Source organism: Lissotriton vulgaris, chromosome 4_1, assembly GCF_964263255.1.
Source record: "Lissotriton vulgaris chromosome 4_1, aLisVul1.2, whole genome shotgun sequence".
Taxonomy (NCBI): Eukaryota; Metazoa; Chordata; class Amphibia; order Caudata; family Salamandridae; genus Lissotriton; species Lissotriton vulgaris.
In genome coordinates, this window is record NC_141691.1 from 1,249,543,907 (window position 1) to 1,249,563,903 (window position 19,997).

At 47.1% G+C, this 19,997-nt stretch overlaps 1 protein-coding gene across 1 annotated transcript in view; it reads left to right on the top strand.

The window, feature by feature from the left end:
- Positions 1-14,732, top strand: part of RTTN (rotatin) — a 1,129,552-nt gene extending 1,114,820 nt beyond the window's left edge. The window contains exon 50 of the mRNA XM_086965450.1: positions 13,979-14,732. Within this exon, the coding sequence (XP_086821576.1) occupies positions 13,979-14,061 (83 nt within the window). The 3' untranslated portion in view covers positions 14,062-14,732. The remainder of the gene's footprint in view (positions 1-13,978) is intronic.
- The last annotated feature ends 5,265 nt before the right edge of the window (positions 14,733-19,997 follow it).

The following is a 19,997-nucleotide window of genomic DNA, read 5'->3' on the forward strand; positions in this document are numbered from 1 at the left end:
AGGGGTCGCAGCATGTATTGTGCCACCCCTGGCTGGCCAGCTAAACAGACACAACTGGCTGGTAACACAGCTGGGGCAAGGTGGTGTAATCACCCTTTGCTTTAGATATAGTATACCTATATCTAACCCTAAAATGGACACCTATACTCCTATAAGTCACTCCTATGGCAGGCCTTAACAATCCTGGAGGCAGAGTGCTTGGAATTATGTGAGATGGTGCTCTAGCTTGAGCTGAACCTGTCTGCAGCTTTCGGAACCAAGTCCTTTAGCTGTTTCCAAGATAACGCTATACCATATACTCTTAAGTGCATTATAATCCTCGCGGTTATTGCTAACTTTGGTATAGCATTATCAAAACATGTCGAGTAAGGTGTCATACGAATTGGAATACTACCCCCTCGCCAGTTCTGGCAAAGGATGTAGCATTCCACCCTTTTAGAGGGACACGACATGTATATAACTGTGAACCCCGGTTAAAGTTAACTCGAGCCTCAGCATCACAAAATGGATGCTGCCACCACAGACACAAGTCTGACCTACTGCTGCTGGGAGTCCTTCCAGCGAGGGAGGCCTGGACAAAGGGTTTCCTGCCTTGGGAGGTGCTAGCACCACCCCAGACAGGATTTTGTGTATTGAGGTAGTACAGGCTGTAAGGAATGAGACATGCCTGGGGCACACAAGGTGTCCCTGTGCATACCCCAGTTCAAACATTTGCTGGGGCACTCCAGCCCCAGCTCTGGCGCGAAACCGGACAAAGGATAGGGGGTGTAACCACCCCCTTCCTGGTCCTACCCATAGGAGTCATAGTACAGCCCCCTTTAGGAGAATAAAGGTAGGAGCTGGTCCCATTCCAAATTAGATTAATCCTGATTTGAAACTCTACAAAGAAGAAACTCTGGACTTCGACGTTCTGCTCCACAGAAGACTGAAGAAAATCTCCCTTGTGGCCAAGGAGTGACCACCCTGCACAAGCAGGCACCATCAAGCGTCCTAGCGGTTCACTTTGTCGTCCTTCCTGCCGGAACCAGACTTCAGAGCCCGACGAGATCCGGACTTCCAGACCTCTACCTACATCTGCAGCACAGCTGAGATCCGTGGGTGCGACGAGACACGTGGGACCGGCCATCTTGGAGAAACTGCACTTCGCTTCCAGCACGACTTCAGAGGCATCCTCGAGAAAGTGCTTTGGGGATTGAGAAGCCCCAGCCCCGAGCAGCTCCTGCAAAGAAGATCAGCCCTCCAGCATCCACGAGATCTGTGTGGGGCCCTTTTGCTTGATTGCTGCTCGACACGTTGTCTGGTCACTTGCCGGCTGGCTAGTGACCTCCTAGACGACGATCTACGAAATCTACATCGCTGGTCTGGTTGCTCCAGACTGGCCCTTGCCTCCCTGCAAAGGAGAAGCTCCCCGGACCCTCCTGGTCCGCACCAGACGCCTTTTCCACTCACCGCGTGGGTTGCCTTTGCCAAGGCCTGTTGACGCCGAATCCGGAACCAACACCGCCGACAGCGAGAGCCTGTGTGGGACAACTCGTGCCTCCATCCTGGTCGTCGAAGACACCACCTGGTCCACGTGGCTGCAGAGTCAAGAGTCCACTCTTCACCTGATCGCGACGATAGCATCTGGTTCCTTCCTGGTTCCACTCCGGTCACTGGCTAGTGATTTTGAACATTGTCCCCTCTGCTTTCAGGTCCTCATCTTCCTCAATCCACCCTTGGATCGCTCCGGACAGCTTCCTCCTGGTCGCCTGCAGCATCTTTCTTCAAGGCTCCATAGACTTCGACGCGGAAACCCGACACACTTTCACACCTATGCACCCGCAGCCCGTGGGTGAGGTAATGAGAGAATTTCGGTGCTCAAGGGTAGATTGACTCTCCTAGTGTCCAGGTATCCAGTCGTTTTAGTCCTAACTAGTCGGAACTGTCTTTTACTTACCTTTTCGTAATTTGTAGTGTCCATTGACTTTGTCCCACATCTCGCGTGTGAGTTCACACTCTGCACACGCGTCCCGTGGGCCTCCTGCTCCTTACCTAAGGTTAGGTTAATGTAGTCCCAGCGATCCTACAGCCTCTGGACATCTGCATTTCCTCTATCGATTTCCTTATACCATTTACTTAGTATATGGTTTGTCGTGCCCCTAGGGCACCATTGTAATTTGTGCAAGTTATCGTATTTTTCTTAAGAATCTTGTCATGTGCTTAGCCCTCTGATCTCATAAAGAGTTCAGAGGTGTTTTGTTAATGATAAATATCTTGTTTATTTTCATAACAACCTGTGTGGTGTCCTTTCATTTGGTATTCAAGGGGTTACATGTGGTAAAACAGCTGGCTTCACATGCCAAAAGAGTTTAGCCTAAGACTGCTTTGTCCATGCTACCATTAGGATAGCTGGTCTATAAGGTTGACTTACAACCAATCACCATAAGGGTTGTTTGGACTGATACAAGGTGATCACTAGAATTAGTGATCACTAGAACTAGTGAGCATCATATATCAGGCCAACTTCTCACAGTTGGCCTGGCGACAAAGCAGACCATGCGCTTGAGCGCTTTAAGGACTCCAGGGCTACGGCCAGGTCCTTGGGCCTCTGGTTATCACGATTTTTAGAGAGGGACCCCTTAAAACCAGGGGAATAGGGTACTGTCACACAGTATGAATAAGACTATCCCTTGGCTCAGTTAAATAGATATTGAAGCCCAAATACTAGTCTTGGACACAAGCAGCTACAGGTTAAATCATAAACATGGCAACAATATTTGTACGAAAATATAAAAATTATTTTATTAAAACAATTAACAATTCCGAATTGTATGAGCACAATACTTGATAAAAATAGAGTTAAACAACTCTATACAGAAATAGTAAAAACATCATCACATAAATGTGTTAAAAAGCATAAATGAAACATGTATATGCAAAATTACTAACCAATTAATCGAAAGACAGACCTATTCAAGTTATATAAAGACATATAGGACAGACGTTTGGTGGGAGAGAAAATAAACAAACACAGACAGTCACAATTTGTCATTAGAATATGCACATTAAATATCCAATCTAGCTCAAACCAAAACCCGACTTCTTCTCGATGTTCTTGGGGCGAGTTTGGTAGTTTAATTGTGCACTAGTATGCGTCGACGCGTTTCGATGGCCTTTTTAGATGATTGCCATCTTTATCAAGACTTGTAATCTTGTGTATGACTCTCCTACAGTGGCACTGGATGGTTGCCTTTATGTATGGATCCTGTTGGTAAATATATTTCAATAAGTATACGGCATAGAGTAACATGTTATTGTCACTGTAAAGATTGCTTTAGGCATAATCAGCTTATGTTGGATAATGTTATCGGCATTTATCATTAACGTTTTACATTTGTTATCTCCACAAGGTTGACAGAGCAATGATCAACTACACCTTATTGTGGTATCATCCCTGGACAATTTCTACGCACATACTTTTGGAAAAACATCTTTATATCACAACTTATTTGTCCTACCAGTATGTGGGCTTCTGTTATAAGGGTTGCAACCCTTATAACAGAAGCCCACATACTGGAAATTGTCCAGGGATGATACCACAATAAGGTGTAGTTGATCATTGCTCTGTCAACCTTGTGGATATAACAAATGTAAAACGTTAATGATAAATGCCGATAACATTATCCAACATAAGCTGATTATGCCTAAAGCAATCTTTACAGTGACAATAACATGTTACTCTATGCCGTATACTTATTGAAATATATTTACCAACAGGATCCATACATAAAGGCAACCATCCAGTGCCACTGTAGGAGAGTCATAAACAAGATTACAAGTCTTGATAAAGATGGCAATCATCTAAAAAGGCCATCGAAACGCGTCAACGCATACTAGTGCACAATTAAACTACCAAACTCGCCCCAAGAACATCGAGAAGAAGTCGGGTTTTGGTTTGAGCTAAATTGGATATTTAATGTGCATATTCTAATGACAAATTGTGACTGTCTGTGTTTGTTTATTTTCTCTCCCACCAAACGTCTGTCCTATATGTCTTTATATAACTTGAATAGGTCTGTCTTTCGATTAATTGGTTAGTAATTTTGCATATACATGTTTCATTTATGCTTTTTAACACATTTATGTGATGATGTTTTTACTATTTCTGTATAGAGTTGTTTAACTCTATTTTTATCAAGTATTGTGCTCATACAATTCGGAATTGTTAATTGTTTTAATAAAATAATTTTTATATTTTCGTACAAATATTGTTGCCATGTTTATGATTTAACCTGTAGCTGCTTGTGTCCAAGACTAGTATTTGGGCTTCAATATCTATTTAACTGAGCCAAGGGATAGTCTTATTCATACCTTGGGCCTCTGGGCCCGCACCAGCAAACAACTGCTTTTCGCTCCTTTCGTGGCCAAGGATGGGGAACCCCCACACGTCCTGCCAGCCACGGGCCGCAGACTACCGTCCAGCGCGGTGGCGGACGTGGAAACCGCCGTGGCGGCAGTCGGGGACAACGGCGAGGCCAGTCCACACCTGCCCCTGCAGCATCCGCCTCAAAACCCTCCTAGTCCGAGCTTTCAGGCCCATGTGACGCCAGTGGGGGGCAGGGTTCGCCATCACCATCTCCACTGGCACACTGTCACATCAGACAGGTGGGTGCTGCAAATCGTCCGAACGGGCTACTCCCTCCCCTTCGAGGCGACCCCTCAAGCCATGCCACCACAGTACCACCGCGTGTCGGGGGAACAATTGACACTTCTACAAGAAGAAGTTATGGCCCTCTTGGCCAAGGGGGCCGACGAGCGCGTTCCTGGGCCAGAAGTAGGGTGTGGTTGTTACTCCCACTACTTTCTGATACCCAAGAAGGGCAAAGGGGGCCTACGCCCTTTCTTGGACCTACGGAACGTCAACGGCTACCTCTGGCAGAAGTTCAAGATGCTGACACTAGCTCAGGTCCTAACTGCCCTTGACCCAGGAGACTGGATGGTAGCGTTGGTCTTGCAGGATGCTTATTTTCATATCCCCGTCCTGCTGGCCCAATGGTTTTACCTGCGGTTCCCGGTAGTCCACGAGCACTTTCAGTTTACCGTGCTCCCCTTCGGCCTTACCAGCGCCCCATGGGTGTTCATGAAAGTGATGGAGGTGGTCGCAGCTCATTTGCGCAGGTTAGGGGTTTCAGTCTTCCCCTACCTCGACGACTGGTTGTTAAAGGCTGGCTCACCCCAGACAGTCGTCAGCCACCTCCAGACTACGGCCGACCTCCTGCACCTGCTGGGGTTCTCCATCAATGTGCCGAAGTCACACCTGTGTCCCTCTCAGAAGCTCCTCTACATCGGAGTGGTTCTGGTCTCCGCGCAGTTTCGGGTGTATCCTCCCGAGCAGCGGGTTCGGGATATTCAGGCTCTGATTCCGATCTTTCAGCCGTTATCCCAGGTCTCGGTCAGGTTGACGCTGCGGCTTCAGGGGCTGATGGCCTCCTGCATACTTCTGGTGCATCACGCCAGGTGGCGGGTGCAGGCTCTGCAGTGGGACCTGAAGTTTCAGTGGGCCCAGCATCAGGGGAACGTGTCCGACCATATCTTGATCTCGGAGGGCACTGCGAGACAGTTGCAGTGGTGGCTCACAGACCGCAATTGGGTCAGCGGCAGATCCCTCTCCCTACCCCAACCGGAGCACGTAGTTGTGACGGACGTGTCCCTCCAGGGCTGGGGAGGCCACATGGGAGTGGCAGAGATCAGAGGCCTCTGGTCTGCGGCGGAGTCCCAGCTCCACATCAACCTTCTGGAGCTGCGGGCGATTCGTCTTGCACTGAAGGCATTCCTCCCCTCTGTCCGGGGGAGTGTAGTGCAGGTGTTCACGGACAACACCACCGCCATGTGGTACTGCAACAAACAGGGCGCGGTGGGGTCGTGGACCCTATGCCAGGAGGCTCTGCGCCTCTGGCAGTGGCTGAAACATCAGGGCGTGACCCTGGTGGTTCAACACCTGGCAGGTTCCCTGAACGCCAGGGCGGACAAACTCAACCGTCGGTGCAATATGGATCATGAATGGCGTCTGAACTCGGAGGTGGCGCAAGGCCTCTTTCAGCAGTGGGGAGAGCCTTGGTTAGATCTATTTGCCACAGAGGAGAACGCGCAATGTCATCAGTTCTGCGCGTTGGAATTTCCAAGGTGGCACTCGCTCTGAGGCGCTTTTCGTCGGGAGTGGAGCTGCGGTCTGTTGTACGCCTTTCCGCCGATACCACTTCTGCCCAGAGTGCTGAAAAAGATCAGACGCGACCGGGCCCAAGTTATCCTTGTAGCTCCGGACTGGGCACGAAGATACTGGTATCCCGAGCTACTCAGCATGTCTGTCGATCCCCCGATTCGTCTGCCTCTTCAGGAGGATCTTCTGTCGCAGCAGCAGGGGACGGTCCTCCACCCGAACCTGTCCAGTCTCCACCTCCATGCCTGGAGATTGAGCGGCGACAGTTGAGGCCATTTGACTTGCCTCCTGAAGTTTGTGATGTTATTCTGGCAGCCAGACGTCCCTCTACAAAGTCGGTATACGCCTGCAGGTGGAACAAGTTTGTGGCATGGTGCACAGCAAAGGCTTTGGATCCCCTTTCTGCCCCTCTTTCTGAGGTTCTACTCTTCCTTCTTTCTCTTGCCCAGCAGGGCTCTGCTCTGGGTACTCTCAAGGGCTACCTTTCTGCCCTTTCCGCCTTCTTAAGGCTACCTGACCAGCCTTCCTTGTTCAAGTCCCCGGTTGTTAATAGGTTCTTGAAGGGCATCACTCATATGTTTCCTCCTGTTCCTTTCGTGATACCTCAGTGGGACTTGAACCTTATACTTACTTTTCTGATGTGCGCTCCCTTCGATCCACTTCATAACTGTCCTCTCCGTCTTCTTACCCTTAAGACTGCTTTCCTGGTTGCCATCACCTCTGCCAGGAGAGGGAGTGAGCTCCAGAAGGGAAGGGCGGTGCACAAATGGACCATCTCTCGGTGGGTCGTCTTGTCTATCAAGGCATGCTACTCCTTGGCTAAGAAGGAGCCTCCTGTTGGGCTGAGGGCCCATTCCACTCGGGCCACGGTGGCTACAACTGCCCTGGGCCGGGGAGTCCCCTTGCAGGACATCTGTTAGGCAGCTACACGGGCCTCGCTGCACACGGTTGTAAGACACTACTGCCTGGACAGCCAAGTCCAGAGGGATGGCTTCTTTGGCCATTCCGTCCTCCAGGAGTTTCTGGTGTGATTATTGGTTCGCAGAACCACCACCGGGGTTTGTATTGCTGGGGTATCTATTCTAAGGTAAGGAATCTAATACTAACCTGTTTCTTTCAGATGCACAAGTTACTTACCTTCGGTAACGATATATCTGTAAGAAACAGTAGTTAGTATTAGATTCCTTACCGCCCCCCCATCCTCCCCGTTCTGCGAACCGATATCTAGGGTTAAGGTCATCCCTTTCAGGGCCCTAGTTTCATGGCACCAGTGTTAGTTTTTATCATGGCTCTGCGTTTCTGGCGCGGAAAAGCTGTGTATAAGAACTGACGTCAGCGCGCGAGGGCGGCGTCTAAGTACTCCGAGGACGTCATCCCGGCGCCAACGACGACAGACGCGGAGCCGCAGACAACGCCTAACGACGCGCAAGGGTACAGCTACGCAAAAGTTTCCGGATCCAGTCTGACGCCTGGGGATATTCTAAGGTAAGGAATCTAATACTAACTACTGTTTCTTACAGATATAGCGTTACCGAAGGTAAGTAACTTGTGCTTCTATGCCCTCCAGCTTCCATTGCAGGGAATGGTGTGGGATGCACATCTAATACACCTTACCTTATGCCCCCTCTCAGTCTTCCTTACAAGGTAGGCCTTCTCTCCCAGGGGCAGGTGCTGCACCCTAACCTCCAGAGCATCCACCTTCATGCCTGGAGATTGACCGGGGTAAACTAAATGCTTTTTGTCTACTTCGTGAAGTGGTGGATGTTATCCTAAGTGTCCACAGGCACTCCAAAAAAACTATATATTCAGGAAGATCGGGTGGGTTTATCAAATGGTGTTCAGACAGTTCTGTAGACCGTCTCAGGGCCACCTATTGGGCATTTTACACTTTGCACTTTCATTAGCCTAACTAGGGTGCGCAGTGGGTGCAGGAAAAGGCTACTTGTCCACCTTGTCAGCCTTGCTCTGTCTGCTGGACCAACCGTCCCTCTTCAAATCATCAAAGGTTATGAGGTTTCTGACGGGCTTCACCAGCATGTTTCCGCCTACCTCTTTCATAATGTCACAATTGGATCTTAATCTGGTATTTATTTGATTTGTTCACTAACCGAACCATTGCACTGTTGCCAGTTGTGACTGCTTAATTTTAAGACAATTTTTCTGGTAGTCAGACCGTCACAAGGCGTATCAATAAATAGCAGGCACTAAGCGATATATCCCCCCTTTCACTACTTTCTTCCCTGATAAGTTGGCTCCTAGAACCAGGGCTACTTTTCTGCCTAAGGGTGGTCACTTCTTTCATGTGAGGCAATCTTTCTCCTTACCCAAGTTCTTTCCTCCTCTGCATCCTACGAAAGCGGAAAAAGGACTTCATTAGCTCGATCACAAAAAAGCAGTACATTTTTAGATTGACTCCTGGGTTGATGAACAGCTTTTCATAGGTTAAACTGGCATGGTGAAGGGTAGATCCATCATGAAGAGGCCATTATCAAGGTGGATCATCCTATACATTAAGATATGCTATGCCTTGGCTCACAATGAACCATCGGAGCACACTTCACCGGAACAAAATCTACTACAGACCTAACAAGGGAAGTTCCCATTGCAAAGTTCTGCAATGTTGTAACTTGGGCTTCTCCGCACAACTTTCCAAATCATTACTGTTTGGACTTGTAGGTGCGGAGGGAAGGTCGCTTTGCATGCTCTGAATTTCTTAGTTTAACCAGCCATTCAACCTCCCTCCTGGGTGGTTACTGCTTGGGGAATCTATTTAAAAGTTGAGAAATCTGCAGGTATAGAAGTATCCATCAGAAGAAACTTATCATTGGTAACAATCTTTTTGGTGGGTACTTTATCTACCTGCAGATTCCAAAGTTGTCAATATTTTCAAAAAAAGGGCCAAGTCATTACAGGTGTATCTAATTTTTAAATCCCCAGCATAGAAACATGCTAAGCTTGGCGCACAGGTGGCTCCCACGGTCCTACCTTTAATTTGATGGCATATATAATTCTTAAATACAAAGATATTATTATTCAGAATGTTTTTAACGCATCCTACCACAAAATTGATGTTGAAATATTATTGTTAGCATTTCAAATTATCTATTTCCTCAATGGTATCACTCTGTAGCTTATTATTCTAGAACTCCTCAATAGCTAATCTAACAAACCATTTACTTTCTCTATCAAATCTCACCCCTCTCTTTCTAAAATCATTTCAGTGGTGTCCCTTTTGTATGACTTTTGTTGGAACATCAGGTGCTGTATTGCACCTTGTGCCCATGGAGCACAACGGGAGTGTGCACCCACTTTTTGCACGAGTAAGGCACAATGGTATTAAAGAAGGTGATGAAGAGGTTTGCACAGCCTATATCTTGACAGAGCATTCCCTCATTTGCATGAGGGGTTGACCCTATACAAATGAGGGAATCACTTTGTCTCTGCGCCCGCACCATATTATGGATACAGGCGCAGAGGCAAACATGTCCTCAGAAGGCGCACTGAAAGTATGCAACAAAAACGTGGTGCACTGTCAGTGCGTTTCAACTAGAGGCGATACTGTTCCTATAGACACAGAAAGAAAGCTAAAAAAATAGTTTGTGGTCAGAGAGCTTAAGGGAGATATGGAGTACTACTTCTTGTTGCCCTCACACACCCCTGGGGATGTCATGCTTCATCAATTGGCGTTTGCTCCTCATTGGGCCCTACGGGTCCCCTCCAAGGGTCACTTTAATGGAGATCTGTGGCGCCAAATGGTGCAGGTAGGAGAGAGTCTCAGAAATGTAGGGTGACCGTGAATATGAAAGTAGTTAAATTAACTGTCTACGAGATGTCTGATCAACCTTTAATGTAACGATTCTCCTGACTGCGTTAAAAATGATAAAAGATAGAGGCTACCGTAGAAATATGATTTGCCCTGGCAGCTCGGTATGTGTGGATAAAAAGTTAATGGGTCGACATGGGGTTGGTGGCTGATGCGCTACGTAGCAGGGGGACCCTCTTAAGACAGGCTTCACAAGGGGACCTGCAGGCAAGTCTGAGAACTCCCGACCTGGAGCTAGGCTCTCAAGGGCCTTAGGGACAAGAGAGCACAGCTGGTTGGTTGTTACCCAAGCCTGGACGACTGGGTACAAAGTAGGGGTGAGCGTAATTTGCGTAGTCATGCTACGCAAAGCTCCCCGAAACCGTAAAAAATCTCTGTGAGCACAGAGTTCCACAAACGCAGGGAATTGCTTGTTTCGCCCGTTCGCAATTCTTTTCTCCTGGTCGTGAACGCTGTTTGCTTGCTCGGGAGGAAATATCTTGCGAATATGCATTTTTAAAGGGCGAACAAGCAAAAAATTCTGCGAAGCCGCGGATCGAGGAAATGTTGGCAATTCCGCGTTCTCCGCGGAATGTGAAGATACCCAAATTACGGAAGCATAACGGAATTTACATACCAGGCCTAGTGCAAAGCAGTTAGGCTGACCGGCCCCAGTGCATAAAGGTGCTCCTTACGGTCAGGGCCCAACAGCTGGCAGGGGAAATTCAGGACTGCTGGGCCACTCTCAAAGTGGATATCAGGGGTCTTGATGTCGTGTGGTGGCTGCTGGGCTCTGGTACAGTTGGAGTTCCGATTAGACTCTTCAATGTCTGTCTTGTGTACAGGGCGTCCAGTACCCCAGGGTTGGTACTGCTCAGCTCCGGTCGGCCTGGTGTCTCCACACTCTTGAGGGGTGGTCAGATCTGACCTTCAAGAGCATGACTACCTCTTCATGGTCGTTTGCTGCACCGGTCGGGCCAGGCACCAGCAAGTCGGTGGACGAAATGCGATTTCGGTGCCTGCGGTATACAGGGGAGTAGCTCCTCTATTCCAAGGGAGTTCTTGGGTGGTTTGCAAAGGCTGGTAGTCCTCTGGGGCTCTTAGAGCCCACAGAGCAGCAGGACAATACAGTTCACCTCGTTTGTCGAGTCTTGAAGTGGAAAACACGGGTTGGCGCCAAAACTCTGCGACAGGCACTCAGTTCTCGAGTTCAGAAGCTCTTATTATCCTCCTCATCTGTAGTCCATCGAATCTGAAGTTCTGGGTCAAAGGGTGCCACATAAATACTCAATTTAGGGACGTTAAGGGGAGTACCAGGTAGTAGTCAATGGCCTACCTACCTTAGTGTGACTACACCCTATATATGACCACTTCATGTGGGAAGGGTGCATAACCCTCACCCTGATAGGCTAATTCTCTCCAACACAAGATGGAGGATACTAAAAAGTGGGTCCACATCAGCTGCTCCACCGTAGGTGTGGCTAGGTGTCGGCACACCTCCTAATCTAACAAATTTTCCTGCTGGTCTTCCTGCCAAAAATTGGAGTCAGGACGGGGGCGTTGGGATCCTCCACTAACTGGAGAGGCTTGTGTTGCATTTCAAAGGCGGCATGGCCTTTGAAGCTTCCTTCCCTGGAAGGTAGTTCATGCTTGGATGAGGTGTGAATACCTCCGCCCAAAGCAGGCTCTGCTCCTGGCCTTGGAGAGAGAAGACTCTCACCCAAGGAGGCCAGAAACATGTCTAGTGGTGGCTGGTTGGTAGAGACCAGTCAGTCAACACAGTAGTAGTAGGTAGTTTTTCAGGGGACACATCTAAGTTGCGCTCTGTGTGCATTTAATATTAAATCCAGCACCGGCTTCAGTGTCAGTTTATTAAGACGAGGAGTTTGGTACCAAACACCTTGGGGTACAGTGAAGCCATCATGGGGCCTGGGAACCAGTGTCCAGTCCTTGTACTAGTTATGGCTTCCTGTTCACTTACAATGTATAAGAATGGCTTTAGAGATTGTAGGGTCATATCTGTTCGGGCAGATATGTCCACACATAGGATATAGTGCACCCTGCCTTTGGGTTGGAAGGCCTGCTGTGGGGGTGACTTACCTTTATCTCATGCAGTTTGCACGCATGATACACAGGGCTGTGTGCCATGTCCAATCTTCACTTTTGTCTGCATCAAGACACACAGTCTGCAATGGCAGTTTGCATGATTTTGGTGAGGGGTCCCTAGGGTGGCACAATTCTGCAGCCCTCGTGGATCCCCTTCAGTCACAATGCCCTAGTTACCAGGGGTGCCAGTTACAGGGGAGCTGAAGTTATGTCAATTGTGGAACAGTTTTAGGGAAAAAGTACTGGTGCTATGGGGCTGAATAGCAGGAACCCAACACACTTTTGTTCAAAAATTCACCAGATACTAGGCAAAAGGTGGGGGGTACTGCAACAAAAACCCAGTTACCTACAATGTGGCTTGTCCGTCTTCCACTTAGGCAAAATTTTCTTATGAAGTATGGAGGATGCCATGTTGGGATTCTTCTAAACCACTATATACTACTACTCAGCATGGGTCTCTCGATCCTAAACCATACGGTTTGTACACCTTTGCTATCTTAGATCTCTGCTCTGAAATGTGTATAGTCTGTCAAATGCCAGATAAAGTACCTACATATCCCAGTACATTAGCTAGTGGTTGTGGGTTTTCTGCTGGGTCTATGATAGGTGCATTACTCAAGTCACCTATTGTGTGGGCAATGCCGTTCTTACCAATGACCTTGTAGAATTCGTTTTTCAAGTTGGTACCTGCCAAGACTTATTTCGTGGCAAATTGTGCTGTAAGAATTAGTCAAGTAAGCCATTTACCACTGCCAACAAGTTCAGGCCTGTATTGAGTTAGATCTCCGCATCCACTTTTCCTGTCTGAAATGAAAAGCTGCATTAACGTTCATCAGCCTCCCTGATTACCATAATGCCTACTACATGCCCTATGTGGTTTTACACAACATTTTCCAGTAGTACATGGTAGTGATCAGAACAAACCAGTGCTGCCTCCCGCGAGTTTTGGATTAGTTTAATCAAAATTAAGAAATTATTATTTATTTATTTTTTATTCGCCCAGACTATTATGGTGTTGCACAAATTTGATGTTAATCCAGCTGTCAGATGTTATCTTGACACAACAATCTACATGTAGTGACCTTCGCATTGTACCTCGGGTAGTACAGATGCTGCAAAACCTCAGCTATCAGATGGATCACTTTCTGAATTGTCTATGATTATCGACTGTGGGGTAGATCCTTTCTATCGAATGTTGAAGCGCGCCATTAAAGCGGAGGAAGCATGTTTGGGGCTCTTTCTTTAGACGTGTTTTGCAGAGCATCTATGAGTGTCAATTACATACGTATTCTGCAAACACTGCACACTTGACGCTTCTTTCAGAAGTTCAGCCCAATCTTGATAACAAGTTTCAAGGAACGTTTTTCTTAGCCATCAGTTTTCAGTTGTTAGCAACATCCTCCTACTTTTCTCTCTCTCTACAAAAACAACAGTGATAGGCTGCATTTCTTAAAGTGGCGACATGGTGAAGGCGTGCACCTGCATCTGGGAAGGAAGTGTGCCTGTGCATACATTGTGATGCACGTGCAGCACTGTTTAAGCTTTTGTATTGAATAGCTCCCGGAAGTTGTTTCTTATCCTTCTACTAGGTGAAAGGGTGCCACAAATTAGGAATACAAGAAACTACATAGGCTAGAATTAAGTCACTATAGAGATAGCTTCGTCCTATCCATCTTTTAGAAATACACTTGCTGAAAGGAAAAATATGGATTAATCTCTTCAGGGCGAGTGGGCTTCTTTTCAATGAAGTACTATTGTTTTTTTCTGATTTTCATAAAACAAAAGATATTTAGCTTTTACTAAAAGATAGTCTCTTTGTAAAATAATGTATATCTGTTGATGAATAACGAAGGTTCTTTTTTTCTTATCTTTAGTTGGTGTGGAGCAAGAAGAAAATGAGTTGACTGCTTATTATTTCAAGTGCCTGGCTAATCTATCACAGCTTCTGAACAGCTAGAAAAGCAACTGTGGGAGACCCTACTAACAGCCGTTGAAGATATCATTGTTTTAACAAATAGCTTCAGATGTTTGGATGGTCAGGGTTGATGAGCTGGTGAAAACCTTGAGGAACTGAAACAAAAAGAGTTTGCAATTGTATTCGCCTAAGCAAGCTATTTATCAGGGCTGAAAAGGCTTTGATGAGACTTTTTATGATATATTCCAATTATTCCCGTCAGAATCTAATGCAGACGTGTGAAGTGTTTTTCAGAAACAACACATTTGCATGGTGACAAATACGACCAACCGTTTGTCATTTTCAAAAAGAGTCACTAGCCGTGCTTTATTACACTTCCCATGCTGATGAGCCCAACATGCGGAGGGTAAATCTCATACATAAGATGGTATGGTAATTCTTAGATGATTTACTCTGCTGAGCAAAACATTCACGTTTGAAAGACGGAGATTAACCGAAACACCTTACTCTTGATTAAATTGGATCTTTCTCTCTTTTTTTAACATCAGATGGCTGTTTTATTAGGGGCAACGTTGCCAAGATTTTTTTGAATGTCAATGGATAATGGCATTTTGAAATTCGCATATATTTTTGTACGCCTGTTTATTATGTAAAATTGTATTATAATATAATGATTATTCTCATACAGAGTTTGAAATAAACTATTTATTATAATAATGCCTGATCTAGCGTTTGTATAATGATAGGTAATAGAATGCTGAAATATGTGAATATAATTTTTATTTTTGATTTGTTTTAGGTCATTTAGTCTGAGGATAACTTTTAGAAATACTTCATTACTCAATTAGATGAAATATCTAATCTCATCCAAAGATGTTGATACTTTATTTAAATTCTATAACCCCCCCCCCTCTGCTTGATGTTACATGTTATTACTTTTTATCCTCGAACTGTTTTGTACCTAGTGTAGTAACTAGCCAGGGGAACGTTTTTTATATTTGATAAAAAATGTCCATCACTTTTAGGTTCTTGAGAAAATCTGTAACTCATACTTGCCGTATAGGCACATAATCTGTATTCTTCTAAAATATTAAAGCAACTTCTTAAATAATTTGACAAAGTGAAGATACTACAAACCCGGATAATAACAGCCGAATCAGAAAACATGTATATAATGACAAAATAAACCACGTGTCCCTTGGCATCCTGCACAAATATTTTTTTCTTCCGCACTCATTCATAGGCAATCTTTTTGTCCACCTCCTGCATACAATATTAATTACCACAAACTAGCACCTTCCTTTCGTTCCCCACACACAGCTTAAAGAGAAACACTTCAAACTACTACACTCATGCAACAGGGGAAAGAGGACTGAAGTGTCACTCCCCTCCACCTCAAATCAATATCGCCACTTTTAGGCTGACAGAGAGCATGCGCCATACGTGCACCCAGTACCTAGCCAGTTAAAGCCAATCATGTAGTTAAATATACCATTTGTCTTGATAACGATGCCGAAAGCTGGTCTATTATAAAAAAGAAAAATAAGGGTGTTTATTTGTGCTACTTTATAGTAAAACGTAAAAGAACGTTCTCAGACATATTACGGTCCTGAGGATTCTCAATAAATGCTTACAAAGCAACATCTCAGAAGTCTTTGCTAAAGTTAGTCCTACAAGAAGTTCTGTGATTCTCCGACCTGGAATTTGATTTGAGGATTCTTCAGTGCCGGCAGGTTCTTAGTAATAATTGTTAGGGAGAAAATTAAGAAGTCATCATAACTTCCCTTGCGGTGAAGAGCTGCACCTCAAGTTGTCACCAAATGCCTGCTGAATGTGAAAGCACACATATGCTAGAAGGACATACTCGCTTACACTTATCTTGAATACTGGCTCATCGAAGCAGACTCTCAGTATTACAGATTGGAATGGTGATACCTTTTTTTGCAGTCTCTTTGGTGAAACCATTGATGAGTAGAAATATTTGGTGATTTCTTCCAAATACATTGCTTTTCCAGGGCAATACAACGCTGGAGACAAAGTATATTCTTTTTACCAGAAACTGTAGCTGTAATTATCCAGTTCTGGTGTCTTTAATGCATTCACATGAGGCCCACCTGTCTCCCCTGACCTCCAGAGGTCAATCCTAAAGAAACCCCACTCTGTCTTGCGGCAAGCAATCTGAAAAGGGAAAATGGAGCACATCTTAACCCCTTCCATGCTGGTGACGAACCCCAGCCGTCATGCACTACAGTGCTCGTGTGCTGATGACGGCTGGGGTTCGTCATGGCCCGCCCGTGTTCTGCCGGCGGCCGCACACGGGGAAAATCGCGGCCGCACGGAAGGGGTTAAAGCCCATAATGTTTGTTGATATACTAAATGTCAGTTTTAACATAGGAAAAATGGCTGCCATTCCCAGCCTGATGTGCTAAAAGATATGTGACAGTATGCAAGAGGCCTACGCTACTAGATTAAATTGAATGGCTTTTAAACAATTATATGGATCTGATAGAGACTTCTAGAAGCAGATTCCGAACCTGAGAATTTCCCAGGCGTCAAATTGGATCCAGAAGATTTTTTGTGAGTAGTACTCCTTCGCACCGGTAGGTGATGTCGTTCGGCTCCACGTGCATGTTCCTTGGCACCTGTATAAGCGCCACCCAGCCGTGCTGACGTCGGTTCCTTTCTTTCCGAGCCAGCCAGCTTTGATCCAGAGAAGAGCTACCCCTTAATCACTCTTTGACTGAAATTTATTGACTTCTTGTCAACTCTTTTTGAGTTTTTTCCCCCCATTGTGGCAGGGATGTCTTCCATGAAAACTGACTTCAAGCCCTGTGGAGCCTGTCAGTGACAAATCTGCATCTTGTATGCCTGTGGTGTCTTCAGCACGACCTAAAGTCATGCTCCAACTGCTGCACCATGAATCCGAAGGCCTTGCAGGCGCAATACAGCAAGCTCATAGTGGCTTGACGGGCAATGACACAATGATCAAAGTCCGCTGACCTAACAATCAAGGTCCCCGTTGAAGGAAAGGTCCCAATAGCAGTCGTGGAGTCGGAGTTCTTTGTCCCATTCCAAATCCTCGTGACACATTTGGTTAAGTCCCGTCACAAGTAGAAGAAGTCGTCGCAGAGGACTTTGACTTCTCCTCTTCCGTCGGCAGCCAAGACGAGGGAGCTTCATTATTCAAGGCCTGGCTCCGCAGTAGTGCCTGGGCCCACTCAGTGCCTCCACGACTTTCCAGGAGCCCAATAGACCCCGCTCAAATAAGAGTTTTATGAGAGGCCATGCGGCTCATACTTAGGCGACCGACTCCACCGGCGCACCTTCAGGCCCTCCTGGGTTGAAAGGGGCCCGTCTTGTTCTGTGACGGCAGCTCCGGCCTGGCCTAATTCTGCTCCTAAGGATCCGTTCCTGGATTCAGACCAGCACCGGTAGTACCATCTCAACATTCTCCGATGCCGGCACCATCCCCATTCTGACCTCCGACTTGGATACGGTTCCGGAGGGGCGTCACCCCTTGCTGTGTCTGGCGCTGACAGGAGCCTTGCCGCTTTGATGGAGCCTGAGCACTATTCCCTTGAGTTAGGACTCGGGGAGGAATGGGAGAGGTCGCTGAACTCTGAGGAATATCAGCCCTTTGAAGAAAACCCTAGCATGGACTGGTGTGAGGAACTGGGTTAAGTCAGCAGACTGGATACTTCTCCAGATACTGGTATGCTTTCTCTGCCTACAGTGGCTTCACAGGAGGGAGCTTCTTATGCAATGGTGGTGCAGAGGGCGGCTAAAGTCTTCGAACTTTAGTTGCCCTCAGTGGCAGTCAAGACTAACTTTTTGACAGAAGTACTGCAACTGGGAGTCCTCCCCTCAAAACCGCTACTCCCATTCAATGATGCGCTCACTAACATCTTTTTTGCGGGTTTGGACTAAACCCCACACAGAAGCTCCTATGAATAGGATAATCTCCTGCTGCCACCGCCCCACCCCAGGGGACCCAAGCTTCTGCACCCAACACCCTACTCCGGAGAGCTTGGTGGTCCAGGCCTTGGCATCCAAAGGCGCATCCCAAACCGCCCCCCGGATAGGAAATCCATGAGGCTGGACTTTTGGGGGAAGATGTTTTCTTCCACCAGTTTAACATTGCGTTCTGGCCTCGGCCGACCTCTCTCAGGCTTTCGCCATTGGGAAAGATGCAGCAAAATTCACTATCCGCTCTGGACTTGGCACAACCAACTTTTTGGGAGGAGCGGTTAATTCGATGGTGGCCTTGAGGCTCCGTGCCTGGTTGAGGACGTTTGGCTTTTCAGGGGATGTCCAATCCTCTCTTATGGACATGCCCTTTGATGGCATTCGTCTCTTCATAGACAAGGCGGATTTGGCGCTGGAGTGGCCTCACATCACCCTCAATCTGCCTTTTGTGGCTACGGAATGGGTTTTCAGCCGTGCTAATACATTGCAAGCCGCATCGCCACGTATCCTTCCCAGCGTCTGCGTGGCCGCAGGTGCAGTACCCACAGGTGCAGTGGGTCAGGCAGCTAGCCAGTCCACCCCCACACCCCCAGCAACTGCAGCCTCCAAATCCTCCTATTCTGTGATTTTTACCAACATGGGCACCCAGCTGGTGGCAGGATTCACCACCACCTGCCCCACCGGCAGACCATACTATCGAACAGGTGGATTTTGCAATTTTTCCGAAGGGGCTACTGCCTCCTCTTCATGACTGGATGGTATTGTTGGACTTGCAGGACGCATATTTCCACATTCCTGTCCTGCCTGTCCACCAGCGTTACCTGCGGTTCACGGTAGGCCACAAGCATTTTCAGTTCACTGTGCTCCATTTTAGCCTTACCAACGCTCCTAGTGTGTTCATCAAGGTGATGGCCGTGATCACAGCTCATCTGCAGGGATCAGGAATGCCAATCTTCCACTATCTCTATGACTGGCTGTTAAAGGCTGGCTCGCCCAGACTGTCCTCTCCCACCTCCAGACTACTTCATTCCTTCTGCACACGCTGGTGTTCCCTATCAACATGCCAAAGTCACACCTGACTCCCTCTTAGACCCTCCCTTTTATCGGAGCTGGACACAATAGCATTTCGGGCCGATACAGGGTATTTGACTATGATACAGATGATTCATCCGCTATCCTGGATTTCAGGGAGACAGATCTTGAGGCTGTTGGGACTCATGGCCCCCTGCATCTGGTTAGTCACTCATGCCAGGTGGCATATGCAGGCTCTCCAAGGGGACCAGAAGTTCCTATGGGCACAGCATAGGTGGAATCTCTCTGTCATGGTCCAGATCTCAGAAGGAACTGAGAAAGATATGCAGTGGTGGCTCACAAACCGCAATTGGATGAGAAGCAGACCCCTCTCTCTTTCCCAACCAGATCTCACAGTAGTGACAGATGCGTCACTCCTAGGATTTGGCAGCTCTCTGGGAGAAGTAAAGATCAAATAATTCAGGTTTTCGTCGGGATCCGGACTCCACTTCAACTTGCTGGAGCTCCTTTCGATCCGGCTAGCATTGAAAACCTTTCTGCTCTCCATCAAGTGAAGGCTAGTGCAGGGGTTCATGGACGAAACTATCTCCTGGTGGTACTGCAACAAACAGAGCGGGTAGGGTTGTGGATTCTTTGTCAGGAGGCCCTGCATGACTGGAACATCAGGGCTTATCCCTGGTGGTTGTTCACTTCACGGGCTCACTGAACGCCAGGTCGGACGGACTCCGCAGTCGACGCTTAGCAGATCACAAATAGCCTCTTCATCCAAAAGTGCTGCAAAATCTCATTTAACAGTGGGGAAAGACTTGGTTAGATATGTTCGCCTCCGCAGAGAACGCTCAATGTCAGCAGTTTTTCATGCAGGAGTTTCCAAGGTGGCTTTCACTCAGAAATACTTTTCATCTCAAGTGGAGCACAGGCCGCCTCTACTTCTTTTTGCCCATACTACTCCTGTCCTGAGTTCTCAAGAAGATCAAAAA